This window comes from Haliaeetus leucocephalus, unplaced genomic scaffold, assembly GCF_000737465.1.
Source record: "Haliaeetus leucocephalus isolate CR32 unplaced genomic scaffold, Haliaeetus_leucocephalus-4.0 Scaffold933, whole genome shotgun sequence".
Taxonomy (NCBI): Eukaryota; Metazoa; Chordata; class Aves; order Accipitriformes; family Accipitridae; genus Haliaeetus; species Haliaeetus leucocephalus.
In genome coordinates, this window is record NW_010973369.1 from 4,217,435 (window position 1) to 4,234,553 (window position 17,119).

Below are 17,119 nucleotides of genomic sequence, written 5' to 3' on the forward strand. Positions count from 1 at the left end.
CCGGCCGCCAGGGCGCCGCCATGCTCCCCTGACACGGCGGGGGTGGGACCTGCGGGACGAGAGGCGGGGCTTGGTATGCAAATACAGCCGGCGGCCTGCGGGGTGGGATGGGGCGCATGCGCACTGCGCGCACAGCGGGGCACGGGTTCTTGCACAATGCGCGGGGCTCCTTCAGCGGTGGGGAGGGGAGCGGTGGGGCGGGGTCGAGCATGTAAATGAGGGCCGGCTTTTGCTGCGCGATTGGAGCAGAGGGAGGAAGAGGCGGGACCGGATATGTAAAAAGCGAGCCGGCGCAGGGCGCACGGGAGGGGGAGACCGGCTCGGTTGCGATCGGAAGGAGCGCACGGGTTAGGCGTGGTCCGTATGCAAATCCCGCCGGCGCTCGGGCGGGGGGGGCGTGGCTCGGATGCAAATCTACCAACTGCCGTTTCCCAGCTCCCGCCCCGACGTTCTGCCTAACATCGCCTTGGCCCCGCCCCGCCCGTAAAAGGCGTCGCGCCTGCGCAGTGCGCCGAAATGAGGACTTAGTCTGTTACACAACGCTGTGGAGCCAGGGGCTGCGCTCACCGTCGCGTCCAGGCTCCGCGCGTCCCCGGCGGCGCGGCCCGGCCCGGCTCGGCTCTCCTCAGCTCTCCTCTCCTCCCGCTCCGCTCCGTTAGGCCTCCCGCACCCTCCGGCATGAGCGGGGACCAGCTGCACAACGATTCCCAGGTGAGCGCCTCTCTACCGCCGGCGGGGGCCCGCTCCCGGGGGACCCCGGTCCCTCGCCGCCGAGGCCGCGGGGTCCTTACTTCCCCTCAGGATCGGCCCCGGGGGCTCGGCTGACCCCCCCCCCCTTTAACCTCAGTGAGGGGAGACGTGCCCTGCTGCTGCCCCCTGCCTGGCCCCACTCGGGGTAGCCCACGCGTCTGGGGAGAGCTCTGTCAACCCGGCCTGTCCCCCCCTCCCCCTCCGTCGTGCTGGGGTGCCCCCATCCACCGATCCCGTCCTCCCCGGCCACGGGACCCGTTTCTGCCCAGATGGGGGGCGGTGGGGGAGAGGGGACTCGTGCGTGAGTCCCTGCCCGGGAGAAGGGGAGGGGGGCGGCTGCCCACCTTCACCTGGCTCGCTCCCCTCTGGGGGGTCACCCCAGGAGCTGTGGGGGTGCCGGGAGACGGTTCACCCTTCCCCACCGCCACGGAGGGCACCTTCTGCATCGCGCTGGTCATTTCTCATTTGATATTTAATTTCCATAAAAATGAGAATGAAGGGGGGGGGAATCCAGCGCGCCCCCCCCCCCCCAAAAAAAAAAAAAAAAAAAAATCCCCTGGCGGGACGGCGTTTTTCACGGTCTCTCCCTGTCTCCTCTCCCCGCAGATCGAGGCGGATTTCCGAGCGAACGGTGAGTGTGGCCCCGGCGCGCCCCTCGCCTCGCCGCGCCGGCCGCGCACAGACATGGCGTCCCAGAGACTAAGTCCCGGCTCCTCGCTCACCGGCCCCATTGTTCCCATCGAGCTGCCAAAAGCGCCCCTTTCCTGGCGGCCTCGCCACCCCCCGACCCCCGCTTCCCCTAGTGGGGGCACCGGAGGCCCCCGATCCGAGCCCAGCGGCTCTCCCGGAGTCCCCTTTGGGCCCCGATTCCTCCCTGGAAAGTCGCCTTGTCGACGGTCGGGACTTAGTCTCTGCGCCATTTTCTTTTTCTCCTCTCTTCTGTGTGGCTTTCTCTCCTTCTCCTCCTCCCCGTGCTGCCGGAGAGGAGCCTTCTACAGAGGCACCGAGCGGCGATCCCCGGCCCCCAGCCCCTTCTTAACGGAGGGGAAAGCAAAGTTTTTAACTCAAAAAAAAATCCCCAAGCCGTTTTTGTATCGCAGCCTCCCTCCCCCCACTGCTCCCCGTCTCTGTTCCTTTCAGGGAATCCCTCCCTTCCCCTAAAATGAAAGGTGATTGCAACATGTTGCTCTTTTAAAGAATCTGCTGCATCCATTTTAAGATCAGTCTTATTTCTTTCCTTGATATTTAATTGATGTAACTTTACCTTGTTGGGTGGGGTTTTTAATTGAAATAAAAGCCCACATTAAAAAAAACCAATCAAAAAAACCCTCCGAAAAACCAACAGTGTAGACAATTCCAGAAAGGTAGACAGCATCACTTCAGAAAGTTTGCAAGCTATCTGTTCATCTTGTTCAGAAACATTGTAGTAGTTCTGTAATTTTTTTTATATATGTATATATTTATATATGAATATATGCACTTATATGTCTCTCTATATTTATATTCATATATATATACGCACATATATAATATCTTTTCTAATCAGCCTGATGGCTGCTAATTTTTTCTGATTGTTTATTCATTTTTCTAGGAAGCAAAGCTAATTGCAATCCCCCCCCAGGTTGGTAGGTGTCAAATTGAAGGGCTTACGCAGGGTGGAGGGAAGTTGAGGACATATAACCTACCTTTGTCTGTATGTGTTATTGTCGCTGTTCGGGATGTGTAAGGAACTCTGAGCTGTTGTCTGACTGATGAGGTGGTAGAGGACAAAAAAATGGTTGAAGATACCTGCTTAACTTATACTGATTTTTAGCATGCTTTTCTGGATGATGTTCATGTGCCTCTTTGGGTTGTAGGCTACCGCATGTAAATATTTACAAATCTATGTTTGTGTGCACCTTTCTGTCAGTTCATTGGAATGTGATTGTGTGTGTGCAATAGGAGCAGGCAGTAGTGAATATGCAGGTTTTGAACTTTTATTTCCATTCTGAATCTATAGTAGGGCTCTGTGAATAATTCTTAACAGAAAAAAGGGTGCAGTGGATTTCCCAAGAAGTGCAGGAGTAACTCTTGAAGCAACTTAAATATAAGCACTTATTTGAATACTTATAGACTTCTTATGCTGGGAAATACTTGCTTAAGGATCATCTTTATTTAGGGAAAAGTACTCCCTGGTAAGCTTTAGTTATGTACTGATTTACATAGGGGAAATGATGCATATTTGACCTTTCCACTCAGCTTCCAGTGAACCTCTTAGAAGGATTTCTCTCCTCTATTGTGACCATGTGCTGTTTTATTCTTTTAAGAATTTGAGGCATATAACACTTACAACTCCTCTAGTTTTTATTTCTACCATGTGTTGGAGGAATTCAGTACAGAAAATCAAAGTAAGACACCTTGATGGAAAAACTGAATTCCTGGTAAATCAAGCATACCCAACAAATTCATACCAGTGCAGGTAGCGGCACCCTTTTCCTCCTATTGTAATTATTTTTATGGCAGTCATGTAACATCATCGTGACTGATCAGAGGCCCCAAAAATCCAAAATCCCTTTCAGCTCTGAAAGGTGCATGTAACCCTGTTAGTCTTGTTAAGGGAATAATGCTGAATAGACACTGTTCTCTCTGACCTTGTGACCACGACTGATCTTCCTGAAAACCTGTCACCTCTGCTTGCTCTGAGTCTTGTTTCCTCTACATAGGAGTTCTTTGCACTTCTGCGTTGGGAATTGTCACGCGCGGATCTGAGAACAGCGGTTTTCATTTAGGCATAGCAGTGAGGCTCTAGCTCTTATATTCCTGTTTTGATCCTATTTAGTGGCAAAGATTAGGAGTGGGTGGTAGGAATCTCAAGTACTTCCCCCCCCCCCCCCAGATGTTTAGAATTGGTTTGTACTTTGATTATTGTTAGGCAGCACTTAACAGTAGTGCCAACGTCTCCTTTTAGGCTGCCTTTCTTCTTTACATTTGGGGAAAGGGAAGTTTTTCTGGGGGCTGGTACTGACTGATTCTAAATGTTGAAGGTACCAGCAGTAAACATTTTTGTTAATGAAGAATGTTTTGGGTGACTTCTGGATAGTGTATCAGTAATAGAGCAGCTTAAGCACTTTGAAGCTTCCTGTTGTTACTGATGTTCAAATCTGGGTCAATGGACATACTACCTCAGGTGGTGATCACACAAGTTGTTGCAGCTGAAGTAAGGTGGGTGGGGGTGGATCTGCCAGCCCATTGCAGGTCACCAAGGAGCACCCTGGTTGTAGCTGAGAACTTGGATCTGATTACACCCATTTCATTGATAGCAGGGTAGTGTTGGGTATGAGAGAGGATGCCAGCAGTAAATATGTGTTCCTGGCTATTTCTTGTCATTAAATAGCCAGATCACTCTAAGCAACAGTGTCCTGGGCAAATTCCAACTTGGGTAATTGCATTCCGTCTCAATATCCAGATTCCCTCTCCTGTTTAATTTGGCGATAGTGGGTATTTTTTTCACCTTAATTGTATTTTTAGTATCAGTACGCACTGCAAAGAATTTTCCATGTTCAGTCCTAGCAGTGCCTAGTTTGCACAGTTTGCAAACCATCCTGAGAACAATATTGTGCTGAAACAGCGAGCCTTTTTTGCAAGTAATGTCCTCGCAGTCTTCAGCATTGTAGAAGGGAAATGGTAGTCTAAAACTGTCATTTCCAAGTACAGCTTGGTCATGGAAAGTGACCCCTTCTTCACAAATGTGAATGTTGAGTCACAATTATGTACTCAGGGAGGGAATCATTCTGATTTTGGTTTTTTTCTCACTTGGTAAAATTGCAGGTCACTTCAGATGCAAAATCTGTTTAGGTTCTATTGAGTTTTGCCTTTAATAGGTTTGTTATTAAGGTTGAACATAACAACCTCTTACTGCTGAGGACAATGTTGAGATTAAAAGCAATTTATCTTGACTTTCAGTTCTCCCATTGTGTTTGCAGAGTGCAGTAGATAAAAAATACTTTTGTTTGCAAAATAATCAAATTGTTTTCCAAAGCGGCTAAATTCCACTAACTGCTGTTAGTGTCTTGGCTGTTCATCAGCCTGTGATCAGAACTTGTGTAAAATCCAGAACCATTCAGTGTAAAAAGTGAAGACATCAGCCTAAGCAGTGTTTTTTTCCTCTGGTTGATTTGACCAATAATGTCAAGATGCAATTTGAGGCCATTATCACTGTAGTAATTATTACAGTATACTAACAGGAGTCAGGTGTGAATTTGATTGTCCAGCGTCGTAGAGATGGCTTCTGGAAGTCAAACATGCTTGAAGGAGGGGGCTTGCTTTAACAGTGAATTTTTTTTTGGGGGGGGGGGCGGGGGGAAGAAGCCCTTGCTGCTGCAGCATCTTATCAGAAACTGGCAGTTTTTTTATGTTGGCCTGAGCACTCATATGGCATCTCTGTATATATGAGGGTGAAGATATGAAGGGGAATGAGCAAGAGGGAAATTTAAATTAAATAGCAAGAGTGCTGAACAAATGCCTTACAAGTTAATGAATTTCAGCATGTTTTGTTTCGCATTAAATTCATGTTTTATGTGTGATAGAGCGGAGCACGTAAAAGGTGGCGGTGATTTAAATGCTAAGAAACTGAAAAGCAACATAATGGAGATCCTTAAGATTTTTCAGTGGTTGTGAAATATAGTCTGTTGGAGGCCAGATTTGTTCTTGCTGCTGCTTTGTTGGTGCCTTCTGGATGGGTGAGAGTTTTTTGAAGGAGAGCAGGGCTGCTTCTGATATAGGGTTCTGTGTACCTTAGTGCTGCTGTTAGAGCCACTGTACTAAACAAAAATTCATGAAGTTAGGAAGCTTGAAGGTAAACTCTTGTGCTTTATTTGTTTTGTGCACATCAGGGCGAAACTGTCTTTTAGGTTCCCTGGGAGCATGTCACCAGTGCATTTAAATATCAAATGTTTGGCAAGGGATCCAAAATACAAAAGGTAGTTAATGGTATTTAGATGCAGATTGATATCTCCACTGAAAATTTCCTTTCCCTTTTTTATGATACATGGAGATGTGAATCCTGAAGAATGTAATTTGTTCCTTCCAACACAAGCCTCGCGTCACTCCCTGCCTTCACTTCCAGACTGCAGTGCTGGGTGGTGAGCCTGCATTGTAAGAAGTGCTGCCCACAGTCTCAGAACAATACTCGGGGTAGCTTTAAGTCTGAAACCACTTAGCTTTTTTATTTTAGAAGTATTTAACTTCAGACGCTAATCTCTGCAAAATTTCTTAATTTTATTTTCACATTGGTTCACAGCAATCTATTGCAGGGCTTGTAGAATAGTAACAGTGTAGCTTTACTATAGGAATCTTCAGATTGTTACAGGTGAGGGTACTTTGAAGTAAGTTGATCATTTATGACACTTCTCAGAAATGCAGACTCAGAAATGTAAATAAATGTATTGTTGGTAAGCTGCTCTTAAATATCATGTGCTACATAAGTTGTTTGCATCTATCTTTCCAGCAGTAGCCTCAAAAGGGCTTTTACTGAAGACCTTGAGGTCTGTTGTGTTAATTGTTCTGACACATTCAGCATTCAGGTTAAAACTTAATGGGTGTCTTGTGGGAGTGGGGAGTTGAATGCATTTCTGTTAGCTGTGGCCAACTTTTGTTTTTGTTAAAACTCAGCAGAATTACCTAAATGTGCTGGAAGATGTGTTTCGGGGGTTAATGGCCTGTGTGCTTCCTACTTCTAGCAGATTTTCTTAAGATGTTTTTCCTTTTACTACAGTGTTAAGCGATACCTGTTATTAACATGCTATCAGTTCTACTTTGTTTACTTTGTAAAACATGAAAAATTTTTAACCAGGGGGCCAATCTAAAAGTGTGGGGTTTTACATGGCTTCACATGAATTAGGCACACAGCTCATAAACATGATTGAACACAAATTCAGATTTAATTTCATTTACAACTGTGACTTCAGATATTTGTTGGATAGTTCATTGAATTCCAACCTCCTGAGTTGCGCTGTCAGCAGAAACTGCAATAATATGTAATTATAGCAAGTACTTAACATCTCATTGACTCAAATTCCTCTGTTAATGATTTCACTGGATTCCTGTTAAAATAATACCTGCTGAAATAGCACAAGCCACTGCCCTATTAGAGAGAGGCTCCAGGTCAGATTCTTACTAGTGTTGTAAATTGCTGTAGTTTTGCTAAAATCAGTGGAGCTCTGACAGTTTATCTGCTTTTTTGTTATTGGACTGCAAGGATGGGCTTTAATGATACAGTGACTATTTAGGAAAAGGACAGTTTAACATAAGAAATCAGCGCAGATTTGTTTTTTGGCTTTTTGAGACGGGATAGGTTCAAGTCTGCTTGAGCTCATTGTGCTAATATAATTTCTCATATACTTGTAAGACATGCAGTCGTTCAGAAATATTTATTGGCTTATTAAGTTGAATTGCCTTTGCGGCTGCTAGTTTTATAGAAACTGCTTCAAGTTTTATAGAAAACCTCACACTTAGAAACATGGGAGCAAAATGCTATTTAGCATTATGTATTCTGCTTCTGCCTGGAGTTTTGAAGGACTCTGTGTCTTAGGTTTCCAAATCTGAGAGAGGATATTCGTTGTAGAAATCAGTGTTTATCACCTTGCTTTTCTGGGGCTGTTTCGTTTGACTGAGACAGCAGCATATGACAAATATGCCCAGCCGTACCTTCTCCCTGTATGACTATCTGTTCTGAGCTGTTTAGCACTGTCAGCATTTAAATATGTATCATCATTAGATTTCAAAATGCTTCCTCCCGTTAAGAGAACAGGAGAAGGGTATGGACTTGCTGTTGTTTCAGCAGTGAGGTTGCTGCTCACCTGCTCTTCTGAAAGAACAGCTAGAAAATCAGTTTAAAACCCAGTTCTCAGCTACAGTAGGGTTATATCTTTTAAACAGTATTTCCAGTTACTGCTGTCCTTACTCTGCTATTAACTGTCTGCTCTAGGGAGCTCCCACTGCGTGTGCCTCTGGTGACTTCCACTGTCTGTCACTGGTTGAACATTGGAATTAATACAGTGTTGAAGTGCTGTTCTGGGCAGAGCAGAGAGAGCCTTTTCTACAGCAGGCTCCTGTTATTTAGTAGTTCAGCTGAACAAGTTGTAGTAGTGGTTTCCTGGTGTGTATGAGGCTACAGTATTTTTAGCACAGCATTTGTTCAAAATGTCCTGGCTGACATAATTACTAAATAGTTCCAGTGGATTTAATCAGATTTATAGTTAGAAATATTTTCATCTTGAATGCTTGCTTTTTAAACTAATGATCATAAAGAATGAACTGCAGTAATGTCTTCTGGTGTCACAGCAAGAGTTAGGACATTTGGTAGGTGATATTAATACTCAGCTGATGAACAAGTGAGAGCTCCAGATTGAGAATGAAAGTGGAGAGTATGGAGCTGCAGTCAGTCTTCCTGAAACTTGTTCTTTTGTAACACCTACTTAACATCAATGATTCTTGGACTTCTTTGAGACAGAAGTAGCATCTTGTTAAACCTCAGTCTGTGTTGCAGTGTCAGCAGGAGGGGTGATGTGAAATACAGTTTTGTGCCAGTCCTTGCAACAAACAATATTCTCGGAGATCCTCCAGCACAACTGGTGGAGATCAGACTTGATGGGGAAGTGGGAGACTTTGGCAATTAGTTCCCTATTAATAGCTAATGATAGAGATAGAGTCCTGTAATGAGGAAAGGTGAGTAAAGGACAGTGGTTCAAATCAGAATTGTCTCATGAATTTGCTACTGTCATCTCAAAAGTTCTAGTGATGTTTTCCATCATCTCAAGGCCTGTTTGTCTGCTAGAATAACATACTCTGTGCGAAAAAGAAGACATGGCCAGGCAGCTCTCGTCAATACTACTTTTGATACTGCTACTTCACCCTGGGGAAGATTCCTTTGTTCATAGCTGTTACTTAAATCTCAGTAGTTTTGCTTGAAGGTGGTCACACTAGTAGTTCAGTTTAGCCAACTAACTTGTACTGACAGCTGCTGTGTGTTTTGAAACTGCCAGTTCCCAACGTGAAGGAGTCACAAGGACAGAGACAGCATTGAGCATGCTTTACTCCTGTCTTGGAAAGCTTTGGAGGCGGGGGCTTGAAAATGTCTGAAATGCATATCTTGATGGGATGGGGGCAGTGCAGGCTCAAATATGGGAGGTATAGCAGGAAAGTTAGTGTAGGTGTTTGTCATTCAGCCTCAGCAGACAATACCTCATCAAGAAAAACAACCTGTGTCTCCAGCTAAAGTACTTAAATCCCTTTTTAAGTTTGAAGACTGTAACTTCTGAAATTGGGGTGATTGCAGGGTAAAGAGGGACAACATCAGGCCATTGGGAAATTGTTTTATTAGAAGGCTTCTGTCAGTCTTGGAGCCAAAAGTTGCTTCCCACAAAGGTTCCGATGGGTAGATCTTTTTGGATTCCTTATCGATATTTTTGACATGAATGTATTTGTTCATGTTCACAAGCTTACCATATGCTTTGTGCAGTTGTGAGCTGTGTGGGTGTGCATGTATGTATTTTTATTTTATACCATCGTCAGAGAAGGGTTTTTTTAGGGAGTGCTATAAAGACAATGGCTTCCTTCTATAGCAGTATAGCAGAGTGCTGAGCTTCATGGTGCCCATGAGAAGATGAAGATTCACTCCTTCATAATTCTGCCCAGCATAAATGGTTGCGTGTTAAAGACAGATGGACATTCATGGAATTCAGTGCTGCAGCAGAGTGGTTCTGCAGCTGGCTGTATCTTTCCATGACTGAAGAGAGATTGATTTCTGCCTCAGGAAAGCTTGGAGTGTACTTGTAGCTTCACTAAAATATTTTGATCGGTCTATGTAATGCATTTTTGGCTAGGTCATGTCTGTGTCCATTAAAGACATGCTCCATGGTGAGGATGTACTAGCTAAGTGCCTGTTAAGTCTCATCAGCCGCAGTATACAGCTGACACAGTCTCTTACAGGCACACAGTATTTAGCAGATAGTACAACTTTATTTGGGGGAGAAACACCCTAACATTCTCAATGAAGGCATAGTTCTGATTCTTCAAAATGTCCTTTTTTTCTCCCATAATGCTATTTTTCAATGATTTTCTAAAAATAACACCCTGGTGACTTTTAGTACTTACTGCTCATTTTGAAATCCCAATCATTGATTTGCGCAGTCTTACTAATTTTTGCAGCAAGCATCTGGGACCTCAGTAGTAGAGCATTTTGCTGTGTTGGGGAATAAATGATAGGAACAAATGAAATACGAGGTCTTGTGTTCAACGCGGGTAAGACTGCACGCAGCTTGTCCTTTCTGAAACCCACTGGGCTAATGCATGTGCACTGTGTGTCTGGCTGCTCTGGAGTGAGTTCTCTCACATGCTTTGTAATTTCTGAAGTGTGGGGGTCCCTCCACTATTCAGTGTATACTGCATGGGATTGGAAGTTCACTTGTTTCTATCCAAATGTCTTGTGAGTTTAGTGCAGCTAGATGATGTGTGGCAGTGTCTAAATGAAATAATTTCAAGAAGTTTTAAGAAGAATTTTTTTTAGACGTTGACCAGAGATGTGGCTTCGTGGTAAAAAGTCAAGAAAATAATTAATAGGAATGGAACAATACCCAAGTACAGATAGCTTTTTAATTTTTCCTGGCATTTGTCACTGATCTATTGCCTAACACTGCTTTGGACACATGAGAATGTGAACTTGTAGAGTGTTACCCAGAGCCTTTTTTCTTCTTTTATTTGTCACTTTTCTTTGATACACCTTTTCAATTTGAATGACAATATGGTAGTTTTTCCTTTGTATCTAACATGGAATAGATTACCTGTGTTTTAGGGCCAGGGCAATGTACTTTAGTTGAACTTTTTATTGATGGCAATGTATTACTGCTCAAGGCTTATATTCCAGTATTTGAACAAGGGCCGGACTTGTCAAAAAAGCTGCTCATCTTCCTCTGAGGTTGCAGTTTCTTATTTTGGAGAGGTGGCCTCAAATGATGTTTTAGGGGAGAGGGTGAAGGCAAAGTGGGCTCTCGCCTTCTGTGGTTTTTTCCCTTTGAAAAATGTTAAGTGTCTGTCGCAGATTTTTAGGTATCTGGAGGTAGAGTTAAGAAACATGTAGTGGTCTTCTGACTGAAATGCAGAGATCCTGGAGTTACAGTAGCACAACCAAGAGGCTTCTATTTTTTGTGATCTGTAAGCAGAGTTTTAGGAGGAGAAAAGTACAGGTGGTGGCAGGGGACATCCTGTTGCATAGCTTGTGACATGAGATAGTTTGCAGACCTGCTAACCAGGTAGGAGGGCTGTCTTCCTTCGTCCGCTCTGCAGTGGATGCAAGCAGATGGAGTTCTTTGTGTCCTTAGGGAGATTCGTAGCTAAATTGGCAGTTTTTATTCCAGCTTCTGAGTTTGTGTGATGCTGTCTTGGCAGCTCTCAGCACAGTCTGTATTGCTTGGTGCTCTGGTCAGGCTATGTGAAGATGAAGGGTTGAGTATGTTCTGAAGCTGAAGGCAGGAACCACTGGGGAGGTACATTCTGTTACACATGGACACTATGCCTGGGATTAAGGTCCTTTGTGCTATACATTGTTATCCCGTCCTAAGGCCGTATTGTTTAAATAGGCAACACAGTGGGAGAAGAGGGAGTAGTATGCTCTTCTCAGAGGTGGAGAAACAAGAACAAAGTGGGAGTGATTTCTTCCAGCACAGAAATAGATATAAAGCTGTCTGGCTAGGACTAAGATTCAATTCCAACTTGGACATTTGTTTTCGATTTTTAATACTCTCTCCAGCTGAAGACAGGTGGTTAGCAAAGGGCAGTACAAAAAGAAAAAGGAGCTTCTGCAGTTTTAGCATATTTTGTAATTTTTTCTTAAATGCAGAACTCGTCTCAGGAGCTAAAGCGTGCGGTTTTTTTTGTGTGGTACTAAATTCACAAATACTAAAATGTTGTGTGCTGGGTTTTGCAATTAGTGAAATCACTGGATTTACAGTAGGGAGATCAGAGGTTTTCTGGTCTGTGTGTGGGGTTCCAGTATCAAGTGCTTTACAGGTTAGTCTTTTGCACTATACATGCCATCTTGGTATGAGTGTCTCCTAACTGTGCCTTGAGCAATAGGAAGAGCATATTATGTCTTCTGCCAGTCTGTGAATGCTAGCAAGTGTGTGAGTAAGATCAATTATTGGAGAGATAAAACAGCTGGGATGGGCAGGTACCAGTTTTAACTTGCCTAACAAGGTACACTTACAAGTTAGACAAGCGCTCTCCATTTTAATCTAGCCTTTTGGGAAACTGGAAGCAGGAGCTCTTTGGAGATCCGTGTAAGGGTATGATTCATTGCAACACAAGCAGCATGTACAAAATGGAGGGATGGAGTAGTACTAGTGACGTACTCTGAGGTTTGTACTCTAGAGTTAATGACCACCAGATGGGGAATAAAAGGCTGCCTGCTTTTCTTTTGAGGACTGAGAACGTCATTGAGGCTGTTAAAATGTGCTGTATCTGTTGTAATGCCTCTTGTGCACAGAAAACCCCTTTATGCGTGGATCAGAGTAAGCTTACCTTACTGGTGTTTCCCTTCAATGCTTAGTTTTTAGCATTGGTTTTGGCTGAAGATTAAGTTCTTTCAGTTTGGTAATAGTGCACCTCAGGGATAAAGAGCAAAAAGTCTCAACTGCTTTCCGGCAGTAGAAAGTAAGGTGCAAGTTGTGTTCCAGTACACAAGTGTAAATTGTGAGATGCAGAGGCAGTAGGTTCATATGAACACAAATACAATGCAAGAGATGAACTCTTAACAACAGTGACCCTGATTAACTTCTGCAGTATTGCCCAATCGTGTTGTACGTGTCATCTTGATCCATCTTTTTAGTAAACAAACACTGGCACAAATCAGAGTCAGGATATCAGTGCTGTTAACTCTGATATTTGCAAGTTGTCATACTGGAGCTGAGTAGGTGTTCGGGTTACTTGGTCTTGCTCCAGTAGATTGGAACATCTCTCCATCTGTCCAGGATACCTTTGGACGTGAATGTGGATAACATGCATTTTTCAAGAGCCTTTTTCACTTTTGCATTCTTACCTCCTCCTGTGTTCTTCCTACTCCAAAACCAGGAAGCCTCTCAGAGGAGCTAGCATCTTGTCTGAGTCATAGTATCATAGCTGTGTATGTCACCTGCACTTCATTAGGGAAGCATAAGCAAGCTGTCCTTGAAATACCTGTTTTTATGAGTAGATACAGTCTTCTAATTTAAAATATGCTGCTCTCTGGAGTTTGGTAGCTGTCATAAACAATGTTTTTCTTTTATCATCAAGTAGGCTTATTCAGCATCACTTCTATCTAAAGGAAGCTTCTTTCTAGGTTTTAGACTGTTCTCATAGTATAGATGCAAAGAGGAAAGTACAGCTTGGCACTTGATGCTCTATGCTTGGCTGCTTCAGTTGTCAGCATGTGGTCTTGGGAGAGCCCAGCACAGTGTAGTTTTGTTGGCCCCGGTCCGTAGCTTGTTTTGCACTGGATGGAGACTGTAGCTAGCAATAAGCTGGCTATCCCAGTAATTTAATTCTTAGATTGAATCTTAGGCAAAAGACAGAAGCACTTGAATTGATGAGTCCATCAGTTTTGCGTTTCATACATGAAGGTGTAAAGCTGTCATTCTTCAGGCATTGCCTTCTGATTCTAACAGGTTTGCCCCTTCCCCTCCTGCCCAGCCCTGTTGTTCAGACTTTTGTCTAGTGATGCATAATCTTCAGTTTATGATTTCGCTATCCATCACTGTCAAAGTGTGAGCTCATCTGTGTAGAGGAAAAAGTGAATTTATTGTTGAACCATAGCCTGAGTTAAAATAGTCTATCTTTCTCTGTGTTTGTGAGTAGGCCTCTCTTACAGCACTCATGCAGTGCAGTATTTGCCACTTTCAGGAATCTGATAGGTTTTTTTTTTTTTTTCAAAGCTGCTGGTGCGGTCTTTGCATACCAACTGACTCTGCTCTGCGTGCAGTTTAGGAAGCAGGTTACATTTGGTGTTGACAGCAGGGGTAGCTAGTTCAGAAGGTGGGCTGGATCTCCTGGGAACTGATCTGTGCTTGGTCTTTGCCCATAGCTCATCAGTGTATTTGGTTAGAATGAGAAACAATACTAATGCCCTGGCCACATTTCTGAAGGACTGGGAGGCTTACTAAGTCTTTGTGTACTGAAGTTAAAGTGTGTATTTTTAAACAGATTCCTTTACAGAGAATGAAGCTGTGGAGCATTGTTTTGTGAAATAAGTCCCCTGTAGCTGTATTTCACAAGTACATGAAACAGTGTTCAAAACAGATGTGAGCTTCATTTATTAATGGCAGAATCAGTTTGTTTTTAATTTAAGTTCTTGTGTTTTTTCTCCCTTTTTGTAAATACCCCACCCAGGCACAGGAGCCTCATGCTCAGACTCTAATCCAGACTAAGAAACCTTAAATCCCAAAGGGAACTCATTAGTGTGTAGTTCAAGGAGTCCTCTTTTGCATAACATCAGTGTGTTTGTGCTTTGGGAGGGCCATTGAGCTGGGGAAAGGAACACTTCTCAGTTTCATTTTTATAGAGAAGTCCTAGGGAAGAATTCTACTGACTTGCACATGGCAAATATTTACTTTTTGAATAGAGCTGAAATAAATATGATATTTGGTGTTTTTCTAAGCTGAGTTTTTATAGCGTCTTTTTGTGTGTATTAACAGTTTAATCTCAGTAGAGCTCTGGAATTAGTCTTTGCCAATTAACTCTACAGAAGAACAGAGTCAAAGAAGCCCTTCCTTTAGTTGTTTTTACCCACTACTGCAAAAAAGTATTTTAAAAAAATTCTAGTACATGGCCTACAAACAAGTATAATGGTGATTTTTATCATAGTTGCTTCAGAGACTGGAAAGGTAAGTTTTCCACTAGTTTTCATTTCAGGCAAGATCTGGTATTCAGAAGGGCTTTCTTCTAAGCATCCAGGAGGTGTTTGAAGGCTTAAAAATTAGTGCAAATTTGTGTCATTTCTAGGTTTCTCATAGGTCTCTTATTTCCGTGTTCTGAAGTAGGTGTCATTTGGTCAGCATGTGTCAGTGACACTTGTTGAGTTCTTCATCCCATAAGCTGTTTCTTACATCTTTACTGCCTCCTCCCCGTCACAGGTATCCGAATAGTATACTGTTAGGCAATGTGTTTAGCACTTTGCTAATGACAGGTATGTGATTTCCCAAATCCTGTGATCCAAATGGGTTTATTTACATACAAAACTAAATTTAGATCAAATTACTTGTGGAGGTTGGTACTCCAAAAAGGCATCAGTACAGAGATAAGTTATCAAGTGTCTGTGTACACCAAGAGTCAAATTGTTTTCTCCCTGTTAGTCACTACAGTTTTCCCTTGCATTTAATCAAACCAGAATTACTGTTGTATGTCAGATGTGCATGTAGTTCATAAAACAACTTCTAGTGCACTCCTGGATGGAACAAATGTTGGACTTGATATTAACTGCACACTTTTCACTGGAGCGAAATTAGATTTTTCTGAGAATGTGATGCTTGGTATTAGCAAATTGTCTCCTTGTTTTACTTGTCTGTGTTTATTGCTTCCACTTAAAAAAAAAATAATTGCAGTTTCTGTACTGGGGTAGCTGTCTTACTGTGAAGTGCTAGCAGACAAGATTCCAGTACCTGTCACAGAGACTGTAGTGGCAGAAAGTATCTTGTTTTATGTTTTAATCTCAGGGTAACCGGTACTTTCTTTAAAGTCTCTTGTTGTGAAAACCTATGTTGAGCTGTTTCTCTGGTTGTAGATCCTCTCTTGAGCAGACACTATTGAACTGTATCACCTTTTAGAGGTTCAAACAAATGTCCTTAGGAAACCAGGTGGAACATAATGTTGTCCCCAACAAATTTGGGGTATTTAGTACACCATCACTAGAAGAGAAATGTTACTGTTATAAGCTGTTACTTAACTTTCAATTTTATGATAACCTCTTTCTTGAGGAGTATCTTGATCTGTCCATGTAGCTACTTAGTTTTGGGAATGGTGAAGTTAAGTATCTTGTGTCATCATTTGCTGATTTTCAGAATAGGTTATTCATACTAGTTCTTTCTTATGGTATTAGTGCTACTTATGTAGTCTTCCCATTTACAGGCTTTACTTAGTACTACTCCTATGCATTAGTGAAAGCTTTTAAGGCTCTGGTGTTTCAGTAGTGGTGCCTTTTTACATCTGATAGTATCAGGTAAAGCTGATCACAGGTTGCAGTCGTGATCACAGGAAGAAGGGATTTTTTTTCTGGTCTGCTAGGGACCAGAGTACAGCAAGTACGATAATTGCTAATTGTAAAACAGATCCAAGTTCAAAAGTAAATTTGTACACCTTAAAACTTGCAAAATAGTGTTGCTGAAATGCATGCAAACTCAAACAGGTTAAATGTATTCAGGGATTGCAGTTTCAGAAAATGCTGGGGCTGCTGTGCTCTTTTGGGTAAAGCAGACCTTACTGAAGAGTGTAAGCATTGCTTTCTGCTGCTGGGTACCTGGATGGCACTTTCACTCCCAGAAGTGGTTTTGTCTAGCACAGGCTTGAAATACTTGGAAGAGGAGGATAGGAGGGAACAGTACAGCTGCTGCTCTGGGCTGTTTGTGTAGGAGCAAACTACTAAATCATCTGGAGTGGCTACAGCTTTCAGGGTGGTATTAGTCCTTCATGTCAAATTCATAATAAATTTTAACAGATGTATTGATTTAATTTTGACTCTAGTAAGAATCATAATAACTTTTTAAAAAATTGTCTCAACATATATAAAACTGGCAGCCAAGAAACTTTTAAAAATAGTTTTTCCTAGCCTTACAGTTGAATCATTCAGGAATAAATTACGAGATTGTAAATAGTCTTAGATGTTCCTCTTGTTTCCTTTGCTTATTTCTGCTGTCAAATAATCAAGTGGAAAGAAATATTTCTTAATTTTTTCCTTTGGAATACTCCTGAAAATAAGCTATATAACTTGTTTTTCTCATTTTGGGTTATATTAAAGAGGAATAACAAAGTTTTGAATCCCTGTCATTGCTTCTGTAGTCCTCATAGGTTTTTTTGAGCATGTTTCTAACCCTCTCACAAACCAACCTCTTAAAATATTTAAATAAATGTTTGGTTTCATGTTCAAAAAACTTAGAGAGTGTGATCATGTTGCAGTAGTAAAGCAGAACCTCTGATATGATGGAAGTCATTAGCTAAGCACTTGGAGTTTGAAGTGCAGTGATAAACTAACTTTTGATGACTCTCTGCACCTGCAGCATATTTCCTTCAGTTTAAACAGCTCATTTAGTGACTGTGATGGTAGAAGCCATTTGAAAGCTGAAAAAAGCAAACTGACTTTTCACACCTAGTT

At 42.6% G+C, this 17,119-nt stretch overlaps 1 protein-coding gene across 1 annotated transcript in view; it reads left to right on the top strand.

Moving 5' to 3' along the window:
- The first annotated feature begins 313 nt into the window (after window positions 1-313).
- TOP1 (topoisomerase (DNA) I) overlaps window positions 314-17,119 on the top strand; it is a 76,519-nt gene continuing 59,713 nt past the window's right edge. The window contains exons 1-2 of the mRNA XM_010584080.1: window positions 314-711; window positions 1,357-1,381. Of these exons, the coding sequence (XP_010582382.1) occupies window positions 679-711; window positions 1,357-1,381 (58 nt within the window). The 5' untranslated portion in view covers window positions 314-678. The remainder of the gene's footprint in view (window positions 712-1,356; window positions 1,382-17,119) is intronic.